The sequence below is a fragment of the Oryx dammah genome, unplaced genomic scaffold, assembly GCF_014754425.2.
Source record: "Oryx dammah isolate SB20612 unplaced genomic scaffold, SCBI_Odam_1.1 HiC_scaffold_4, whole genome shotgun sequence".
NCBI classification, from domain to species: domain Eukaryota; kingdom Metazoa; phylum Chordata; class Mammalia; order Artiodactyla; family Bovidae; genus Oryx; species Oryx dammah.
The window spans coordinates 28188207-28199437 of record NW_024070188.1 but is presented as its reverse complement, the minus strand read 5'-3'; the positions used below and the strand labels follow the sequence as shown (position 1 = coordinate 28199437).

Below are 11231 nucleotides of genomic sequence, written 5' to 3'. Positions count from 1 at the left end.
TCTTCTTAATATTTTCTGCTTCTGTTAGGTCCATACCACTTCTGTCCTTTATCCAGCCCATCTTTGCATGAAATATTCCCTTGGTACCTCTAATTTTCTTGAAGAGATCTCTAGTCCTCTATTTCTTTGCATTGATCACTGAAGAAGGCTTTCTTATCTCTTCTTGCTATTCTTTGGAACTCTGCATTCATATGCTTATATCTTTCTGTTGGAGTTACAAGTGAAATGACACAAAACAAGACACACACACAAGAGACAGACACTCTAGCCAAAGGAAAAAGAACTGAGCAAGCAAGCAGGCTTGCGGTTTACTTTTATATAGCCCCCCTGGGCAGAATTCCAGACTGTATGACCAAACTTTTTCAGTACAGCACATGTGCATAAATGTTATCATACAGCAAAACGGAGTGAAATTCCGGCTTACTGCAGAGTCTGTCCAGAGCCCTTATCACAAGAAGGGAATGTTCCCTCGTTTTCAAGGGACCATTAATCTCAAGGTTGTGTCCATCTCCTTGGCAGAACATCTTGTTTGCAAGCAGCACATCTCCACTTTCCCTATTGTGGCTGCGTTAACCCTTCATCTTTCCTTTTCTCCTTTGCTTTTCACCTCTCTTCTTTTCACAGCTATTTGTAAGGCCTCCCCAGATAGCCATTTTGCTTTTTTGCATTTCTTTTCCATGGGGATGGTCTTGATCCCTGTCTCCTGTACAACATCACGAACCTCATTCCATAGTTCATCAGGCACTCTATCTATCAGATCTAGGTCCTTAAATCTATTTCTCACTTCCACTGTATAATCATAAGGGATTTGATTTAGGTCATACCTGAATGGTCTAGTGGTTTTCCCTACTTTCTTCAATTTGAGTCTGAATTTGGTAATAAGGAGTTCATGATCTGAGCCACAGTCAGCTCCTGGTCTTGTTTTTGTTGACTGTATAGAGCTTCTCCATCTTTGGCTGCAAAGAATATAATCAATCTGCTTTCAGTTTTGACCATCTGGTGATGTCCATGTGTAGAGTCTTCTCTTGTGTTGTTGGAAGAGGGTGTTTGCTATGACCAGTGCATTTTCTTGGCGAAACTCTATTAGTCTTTGCCCTGCTTCATTCTGTATTCCAAGGCCAAATTTGCCTGTTACTCCAGGTGTTTCTTGACTTCCTACTTTTGCATTCCAGTCCCCTATAATGAAAAGGACATCTTTTTTGGGTGTTAGTTCTAAAAGATCTTGTAGGTCTTCATAAAACCGTTCAACTTCAGTTTCTTCAGTGTTACTGGTTGGGGCATAGACTTGGATAACTGTGATATTGAATGGTTTGCCTTGGAGACAAACAGAGATCATTCTGTCGTTTTTGAGATTGCATCCAAGTACTGCATTTTGGACTCTTTTGTTGACCATGATGGCTACTCCATTTCTTCTGAGGGATTCCTGCCCGCAGTAGTAGATATAATGAGTTAAATTCACCCATTCCAGTCCATTTTAGTTTGCTGATTCCTAGAATGTCGACATTCACTCTTGCTATCTCTTGTTTGACCACTTCCAATTTGCCTTGATTCATGGACCTAACATTCCAGGTTCCTATGCAATATTGCTCTTTACAGCATCGGATCTTACTTCTATCACCAGTCACATCCACAACTGGGTATTGTTTTTGCTTTGGCTCCATCCCTTCATTCTTTCTGGAGTTATTTCTCCACTGATCTCCAGTAGCATATTGGGCACCTACTGACCTGGGGAGTTCCTCTTTTGGTATCCTATCATTTTGCCTTTTCATACTGTTCATGGGGTTCTCAAGGCAAGAATACTGAAGTGGCTTGCCATTCCCTTCTCCAGTGGACCACATTCTGTCAGACCTCTCCATCATAACCTGACTGTCTTGGGTTGCCCTGCAGGCATGGCTTGGTTTCATTGAATTAGACAAGGTGTGGTCCTAGTGTGATTAGATTGACTAGTTTTCTCTGAGTATGGTTTCTAACAACACTGTAATAATAATACTTGAAATTTCCTAACAGAATGATTCTTAAGTATTCTTATTACACACACACACACACACACATACACAATCACAGAAACACACTGAAATAATGATGTGAGGTGGTGGATGTGTTATTAATAATTAACTTGATTGTGGTAAATATTTCACAATGTATAACTATATCAAAATCATGTGGTACAGTTTAAACATAGAATTTCATTTGTCAATTCACCTTAGTAATTTCCAGTAGTCATGTATGGATATGAGAGTTGGACTGTGAAGAAGGCTGAGTGCCAAAGAATTGATGCTTTTGAACTGTGGTGTTGGAGAAGACTCTTGAGAGTCCCTTGGACTGCAAGGAGATCCAACCAGTCCATTCTGAAGGAGATCAGCCCTGGGATTTCTTTGGAAGGAATGATGCTAAAGCTGAAACTCCAGTACTTTGGCCACCTCATGTGAAGAGTTGACTCATTGGAAAAGACTTTGATGCCGGGAGGGATTGGGGGCAGGAGAAGAAGGGGACGACTGAGGATGAGATGGCTGGATGGCATGACTGACTCGATGGACGCGAGTCTGAGTGAACTCCGGGAGTTGGTGATGGACAGGGAGGCTTGGCGTGCTGCGATTCATGGGGTCACAAAGAGTCGGACACAACTGAGCGACTGAACTGAACTGAAAGCTGAAAAAAAGAGCTAAATCATTCACTTTAGAGATTAAGAAACAAAAACTCATAGAAACTGAGATTTACCTAAAGTGAAAGTGAAGTCGCTCAGTCGTGTCTGACTCTTCGCGACCACATGGACTATATCCTACCAGGCTCCTCTGTCCATGGAATTTTCTAGGCAAGAGTACTGGAGTGGGTTGCCATTTCCTTCTCCAGGGGATCTTCCCGACGCAGGGATTGAACCTGGGTCTCCCGCACTGCAGGCAGACGCTTTACCCTCTGAGCCACCAGTGTTAAATAAGATAATGGTTGTATTTTTTATTTTTTTAAAGAGCCAATCTTGCTATTTCACATTCCAGATTTGTTATATGCCTGCTGAAAATTTGATTGTTTATTTTAAAAATCTCATCCAAATTCAATATAGTAATTTTCCTCTAGCATATATGTCTTGATAATGTCATATAAAAAGACTCTAGCATTCATCCTCAAGTATCCAGTGATTTCTAACTACAAAATAACGTATGAAATGTGTTTCCTTGAACACTTGAGAAAAAGAAAAGCAGCAGCCATTTAGTTGTGTCTAAATCCATTTATTTTGTTGGGAAAGTGATAAAGTATTTTTAGGTTCACAAAGTTTACAAACAACTCTTTAAGTTAAACGTGTAACCAATATTTTTATTTTATTTATAGCAATGTTAATTCTTTTCTTGAAGCTCTCTAACATTTACTGCATAAGTTTCTTTAACAAAGACAGACTTCTCTAATAAAAATATTAAAAAGGAAAATGAACAAAGGATTCATTAAGTCAAATACTTTACCTAAATATTCTAAATGGAATAATTTTTGTTGAAGCATCAAAGTTCAGGCAAAGAGCAATAAGCTTTACAAGTATATGAGAACTTAGGCTTATAGAAGAGTACTCCTTCCTGGCTGGCAGAGCTCTGAATTCATTGGAAGTCTAGAAGGCAAAGCGTATCACTCAGGAGGGAAAAGTATATCAGGGAGGCCCAGATTTTCAATCTATTTCCTTTTATCCCTTTCAGGTAACTCTTAAGATTCTGGGTGCATTTACGGAAACATTCTAACCATTGACTGGGTCTATATTTCTAAGAGAGAGAAAGGTCTGTAATTTATGATCAAAGTCAATAGCTCTAAACTGAGGTTCCTTGTATTTCTTGGTCATCTTGGCACTCAGGTATGTAATGAGTTCACATCTCTCCACAAACTGCTCCATCTTCTTCTTGTATTTTTTTCTTGTATATTCAGAACTATTGGGATTAAAGGCTGTAGAAAATTTTACAAGACTGTGAATGTTTTGTTAGGTTAGTGCATCAGTAAAGAGAGGGAGAACTATGTGTGTGATTGAGCTGCACAGTTTGACCGAGAAGATATCTAAATCCCAAATAAAATTTGGGGATTATTCTATTTTAGATAATAATTGTCACTATTCACCTTCTTGTACGGTGTGGATTATTGAGAGCTGGTTATGTTACTCTTGGTACCTGCTTTAAAAACTAGAAACTCAGTTTTGCTAAAATATTTGCTACCAGCGCACGCACACGTGTGCACGCACACACATACACACCGCATACAAGTGACCAACCCAGTTAGACAATCCTATTTATCACAATTAGTGCTAAATTAGTTCTGAGTAGCATATCATTTCTAGCAAAAAAGAGACATACCTTTCAGATGAAGTGCTATATAAAGTAGTGCAGATCTCTGTACACTTAAGAAGGGGAATTTGGGCTTTAAGCATCCCGCTGCATTCATGGCTTTAATTAGAGCAGTTGCAATACCCTGCAAGTAGGGAATGAATTATGTGTAATTTGAGTCTGTTTTCTTTTCTTGTGGCAAATAGATAGAGGCTATTCTTTGCTTCAGATAGCCTTCTCAGGATTGAGGATGGAGCTTAAAAAGATAGTTAAATAAGCACTTGCTGCTGCTGCTAAGTCACTTCAGTTGTGTCCGTCTCTGTGTAACCCCATAGATGGCAGCCCACTGGGCTCCCCTGTTCCTGGGATTCTCCAGGCAAGAACACTGGAGTGGGTTGCCATTTCCTTCTCCAGTGCATGAAAGTGAAAAGTGAAAGTGAAGTCGCTCAGTCGTGTCCGACTCTTAGCGACCCCATGGACTGCAGCCGACCAGGCTCCCCTGTCCATGGGATTTTCCAGGCAAGAGTACTAGAGTGGGCACTTAGCTCTACAGAAAAGAAACACAAAACACATTTGATTAGGAAAAATTTTAAACTACTGATTGGCTTAGTGCCAGGTAGGTGATAGATACATCAGTTTCATTATGCAATTCTATTTTTATATGCTTGACATTTTCTGTTTAAAAAAAGTTGAAAGAAGGAGACACGGAGTTGTTTTGGTCCATCTCTGCTTCCGTTGCTCAGAATTGGCCAAATTCTACTCCCAGGACCCTGGGCCACCTACCCAGGAACTCCAGAGACCACAGTTACCACTGCAGTCAAGATTCTGGGGCCCCGAGCAGGCAAAGAGGAGGACACTCTTCTCTGGGTGAGTGTCCTCTTACCTTTTGATATTAAACTTGATCAAAAGCTAACCATCTAGGGGAGATGAAAAAAAATGGTTAAGAATTTGTAAGAAACATACGAAATTGTGCCCTGGGCATCTGTTTTATAGAATTTTTTAAAAAGGCCTTTTAAATAGTGGTTGGTAACTGATACATCTGACTATATTTAGAAAGTGTTAGAGAAATAAGAGTGACTTGAGTAGATAGCTTCATCCAGATTTTGGGCAAAATATGTATTTGGTGGTTCAGTTGTGGTGACATCTTAACTCTTTCAAGCAAGAGGTGGGGGAACCTCTCAGAGACTGAATTTGCATATTTCACAGTACAGAAAAGTTCTACAGACACTGAAATTTCAAAATAAGAAACAAACTACATGTCAAATGTAAATAATTTTCTCAAATCCTACTCTTTCTTCACTTTAGTGCAGTTATTTGGGAATTAGCTACGAAAATGGGGTCTTTCCTTACATTTTATTTTCACAACTACTCAAAACCAAAATAGGTTAAAAGTGGATTTGCAGCTTAAAATCAGGACACTCTGCCTTTAATTTCATTGTTACCAAAATAAAAATGATTTTTGAAGAAGAGATAGCTGAGAAGAGATATCTTCTAATATCTAAACAGAGAAACCCATGTGAACGAACCTGTTCCAGATATCCAGGCAAAGGCAGGCTGGTGAGATACATTGGTTCCTTCAATGGGGGAAGTTTGTAAGGAAGCTTCTGATTCCAGTATTTCTGTGGCGACCTACGAATACCAAGTCCGTTAAATGGATGATCACAAATGTGTTCATTGTGTTTACACAGGAAGATAGATACGCAAGAGGCAACTAAAAGATAACGTTCATTACTCATTTTTCTTGAGTGGAGAAAATGATACAGAAGCAGGAAGACTGAGGCTCCTAGAAATTCATGACCACCAACTTCACCTGGGGCCCTAGCCCTGCTCACCGCTTCTCAATGTTCTTGCTTTCCACAGCACCTATATGAAACTTTCTTCATATACTTTTATCCTCACACTTTTATTTTGAACTGACAAGATACTTCAATTCCGCAGGTAACTCCTGCGTGAAAAGTGAAAGTGAAAGTCGCTCAGTCATGTCTGACTCTTTGCAACCCCATGGTTTTGCAACAGTCCATGGAATTCTCCAGGCCAGAATACTGGAGTGGGTAACCTTTCCCTTGTCCAGGGGATCTTCCCAACTCAGGGATCGAAACCAGGTCTCGCGCATTGCAGGCGGATTCTTTACCAGCTGAGCCAGCAGGGAAGCAACGCCTATGTTGGCCTTGTTTTTATCTTGTACTACAATTCTCCTCAAACTGGTAACCCTCTCAGGGACGCCCCGCCCCACCCCCCAACACAAGGTGCCAGGCTATAAGAAGAGAAGTCTTCAGAATAGAAAGTCCTAGGCTGCTCACCACAAGCAGAAGCACACACAGGTTGCTTTCTCCATGGCAGAGCTTACCTCCCACCTAAGATCAATCTCCACACATTCTTTGGATGCCTACTCCACCCTGTCTCCAGAAATCTTAAATAGCAATAGAGAGATAACTCTCTTCCACTTTCGTGGCATTTCCTTTATTAGATCCTTCCCATGTACCTGCATTTAGACATGTTCATACCTTTCCCATTGGAAAAAAAGAAGATAAAAAAAAAGAAAAACCACCTTATTCCTTCAATCTTAGATTTCTTTCAGCAACTAATGTCTCTTCTCTTTTTACTATTAAATTTCCTCAGACAGTTTCATGAGAGGTCACAAACCACTGCACAAATTGTAGCTGCATGTATGATTTGATGGACTTCCCTCTGGCTCAGACGGTAAAGCATCTGCCTACAATGCAGGAGACCTGGGTTCAATCCCTGGGTTGGGAAGATCTGGAGAAGGAAATGGCAACCAACTCCAGTATTGTTGCCTGGAAAACCCTGTGGATGGAGGAGCCTGGTAGATTACAGTCCATGGGGTCGCAAAGAGTTGGACATGACTGAACAACTTCACTTTCCTCGTTTCCTTTATGATTTGATCCACATTGTCATTTTTGAAAAAACTGAAGTGCAAGTGAAGTTGCTCAGTGGTGTCCGACTCTTTGCAAACCCATGGACTGTAACCTACCAGGCTTCTCCATCCATGGAATTTTCCAGGCAAGAATACTGGAGTGGGTTGCCATTTCCTTCTCTAGGGGATCTTCCTGACCCAGGGATGGAACCTGAGTCTCCCACATTGCAGGCTGATGCTTTACCATCTGAGCCATGGGGAAGTTCCCCCATCAAAAAAACCGAATCAGTCACAAAAGTTTAAAAATCAGATAACATAAGAAGAAATTTGGTTTCCAACTTCTCGTGAAAAACAGAAATGTGTGGCAGTAGGTAAAGGCTGCCCCTTTTAGCTATGTGTATGTATATGTGTACATATATGTATGTGTTTATGAGTGTGTGTAAACTCACATATCTTTCTGTCCCAGGATAGTGCATTTAACATAGATATTCAAAGAATATTTGTGACTTAGGGAATGGTCTTACCTCAAAAATTTCTGAAGTTTTTCTCCGCTCTCACAAATATATATACGATCACGATATTCTAAAGCATAGTGAATGTTACCAGGTACTAGGGCTTCATATCTGAAAGACAAAGGAACAAACGAAAACAACTATGTATTGTATCATTAGTATGCAGCTGGGAAAGACTGAGGACAAGAGGAGAAGGGGGTAACAGAGGATGAGATGGTTGGATGGTATGACTGGCTCAGTGGACATGAGTTTGAGCAAATTCCAGGAGATGGTGAAGAACAGGGAAGCCTGGCGTGCTGCAGTCCATGGGGTCGCGAAGAGTCAGACATGACCTAGCAACTGAACAACAGCAATGACAACTATGTAAATAAAATGTCATAAATATTTTATTTTTCTATCATCACAGCTCAAGGAAGAAAAAGAATACTTTCCAGTTAAACAATAGTGACCTTCTGATCAAGATGCTATAATTGTTGTATAGACCACTTATTCCAAGTAGAGCTATCGGCCTATACTCACATGAGGGCGAGGACTTGCCTTTGTCTGCCATCCTGATAAGTCACTGGACAGTAACCCTGGAGCTCTGCACACCTAGGGAACCGGCTCTTCAGCTCTGACAGTGTCAGCCTCTTGGGGATCATGTCAGTAGGTGGAAGTGGATGAGGTGCTAATGGAGGTACGTAGAATTCTGGATTGTCCAGAAATTTCTATTAAAAAAGATGACAGCAACATGACCGTTTGAAACAGGAATACTTTGCTACAAACCCCACTGAGGCTCTCCTGCTGCTCTTCCCATTTTCAGCAGCAATGTTCCGTCCTGCAAACCATCTGAGAGGAGCTTTCTGCACTACAGTAACTCTTTCCCTCACTGGAAGTTCCTTACAGTAATATCTGCAAGTGATGTCACTTACAGTCTCTCTCCTTTTAATGCTTTCACTCACGCACTCATCTACCTATACTGAAAAACGTTTGTTGAGCTCTTACTATGTGCCAGACACTTGTGTGCAGTCCTCTGCCCTGCTCTCCACCTGTCCTGCAGTGTAACTAACTAGGGGGTGCACCTTGGCAGGTGAGTTAGCTTCTCCAGCTTCAGTTATCAACTGTAAAATGAGGGGGCAGACCAGGTACATGGTCTCTAATGTCATTTCCAGTTTTAAAATTCTGTGATTATCACTTAAATAAGCAGAAAGAAAGTAACGTCTTCTTTATAAAATCATAAAAAAATTCAGATTCTTCAGAGGAAAATAAAATGTTCAGAGACACCTGATTAGTTTTCAACTACAATCTTTTTATGTCACCATATTATGGTCGGTGGAATACCGGAACAAATCTATATTCTGTTCCATTAAATAGAAGTATAAGGTACCCAGGAGATTAAAGTGACAGAAGAAAGTTGAAAGCACAGGGGAGTCATTTCTACTGACTCTGACTTCCCTTCTGCACCTTTGAATGGAATGTCCTGGATGCCCACTCTGGGGCTGAGCTCAGATGCTCAGCATCCCCTCCATGGTTGGGCTTGCCCTTGGGTCTCCCCACTTTTTAAGCTGACCCAGGTGGAGGGGCCATCACCAACCCTGAACTTCTGTTTTGTGCCAGAATATGTCTTTGGATGCAGTCTTAGGATTGGCCTCTGAGTTGCCTTATTGAACCGAAGGATCACAGTTTCAAAAAATGGGGTCCCTGGTCCCCAGCTCCTGGTGTTCCCAGCTGTGCCCACCCCTTCCTGTCTGATGAATTCTAAGACAAGTATTTTCTTTCCCTGGTAAATATTTGGAATTAAGAACAAACTTACATTCAATTTCTCTAGAGAACTCATTTTATAATAGTGCCCTCTGAACTCTGCTGCAAATTCCAAGGAATCATTTGAAGAGCAATCAACTAATTCATATGATTCTGCCAGGCTGACAGGGCAGAACTGTCCAAATTCGCCCAGGCGAGAAATCAGTTCTTCAGGGGAGATACATAACTTGTCAATGCAGGCAGCTTTTCCTATTATTAACAAATTAACTATTGTTATAAATATATATTTTCACAGAAAACACAATCATTTTCAAAATGAAAATAAATTCAATTATGCTAGCACTATACCAATGAGTACACGTTGTAAAATTCCAAACAGAGAAAAAAGCAAAAGTTTCTTTTCACATCTCCATCCTCTCGATCCAACATCCCTCCTGAGAGGTAATCACTGTTGAGTTTGTATCTTTTTCAGATTTTTTTATACATTTGCATACACACACATATATATTTTTTGCAGATAGGATGCTTATGCCACTATACTGCAAATATTATTCTACAGACTTGCTTTTATCAGTTAGTTATAGCCTTTGACATCTTTCCATTTCAGTTGATATGATTTACCTAATTCCTTTTAGTTTATGCATAGTATTCCATTGTATAACTGTACATATAGATTATTCAATCAATTATATGTTGATAAATATTTTGGTTGTTTTTAATTCTTAGCTATTATAAACTATTTATGTTATATACTATATACACATACACACACACACACATATATATACACATATCCACTTACACACATACACATGAATTTGCTACATATTTAAAATTTTTCTGTGAGATAGATTTCAGGAAGTACATATAGTTTGTTGACACAATGTTAGTGACATAAACCTCTCCCTGTTCCCTGATGGCATCCAAGAAAGAGAAAGAAATATTTAATCCAAAAGTGACTAGGTTTACCCTAAAGAGTCTATTTTTTAAAAAAGGCCCAAGTTCATTCAATGGTTAAGTTTGAGTTATCTTACCAGGATTCCACTAGAATGGAGACTCCAAAGCAATATTAGATTTTACAGAAAATAAAATTACTTCTTTATACATCTTAGTTATGATGAGTAAATTTTGATTCTGATATAGTTTCTTAATGGTTCTTTTCACCAGTGAAAATTTTCTTTTTTTAAAAAAATTATGCCAAGGAACGTCTAACACTAACTTAAATTATGAAGCATAAATCATAGTTTAGTTTGTTATGCGACAGTGTAAGCGTAAAATTGATCCTTAGGATTGCAGTGATGTGTCTATGTCCAAAGAATGCAGAGGCCTGGTGGCAATGCTGGACATGAAGAGAAAGGCGTGGAAGAGAGTCTCTCCTAGAACCTTCAGAGTGTGTACAGCCCTGCCAATGCCTTAATTTTGGACCTCTAGCCTCCAGAACTGTGGGAGAATACATTTCTGTTGTCTAAGTTATCCAGTGTGAGGCAATTTGCTATGGCAGCCTTGGGTAACTAGAACAGTTACAACAGACTGTGATTTCTGCTCTTCTGGCATTCTTTCTTGCTCTGTCTTGTTGACTTGGTAAAGCAAGCTGCCATGCTGGAAAGGTCCATATGGCAAGGAACTGAAGGTGGCCCCTGGCCAACAGCTGGCAAGAAACTGAGGCCCTCAGTCCAACAACCCTCAAGGAACAAACTCTTGTCAGCAATACATGAATGAGTATGACAGTATATTCTTTCCAAGTAGGGCCCTCAGATGAGACCTTAATCCTAGCCAACACCTTGATTGCAGCCTTGTGAGAGACCCTGAAGCAGA

The 11231-nt window shown here is 40.2% G+C and overlaps 1 protein-coding gene across 3 annotated transcripts in view; it reads right to left on the bottom strand.

The window, feature by feature from the left end:
- Positions 1-3288: 3288 nt before the first annotated feature.
- The window catches only part of AK9 (adenylate kinase 9), a 122677-nt gene continuing 114734 nt past the window's right edge, over positions 3289-11231 (bottom strand). For all 3 annotated transcript variants that reach the window (XM_040238517.1, XM_040238515.1, XM_040238516.1), the window contains 6 exons: positions 9469-9665; positions 8214-8383; positions 7689-7787; positions 5816-5918; positions 4320-4434; positions 3289-3918 (listed from right to left, as the gene is read on the bottom strand). In XM_040238517.1, the coding sequence (XP_040094451.1) occupies positions 3716-3918; positions 4320-4434; positions 5816-5918; positions 7689-7787; positions 8214-8383; positions 9469-9665 (887 nt within the window). In that variant the 3' untranslated portion in view covers positions 3289-3715. The remainder of the gene's footprint in view (positions 3919-4319; positions 4435-5815; positions 5919-7688; positions 7788-8213; positions 8384-9468; positions 9666-11231) is intronic.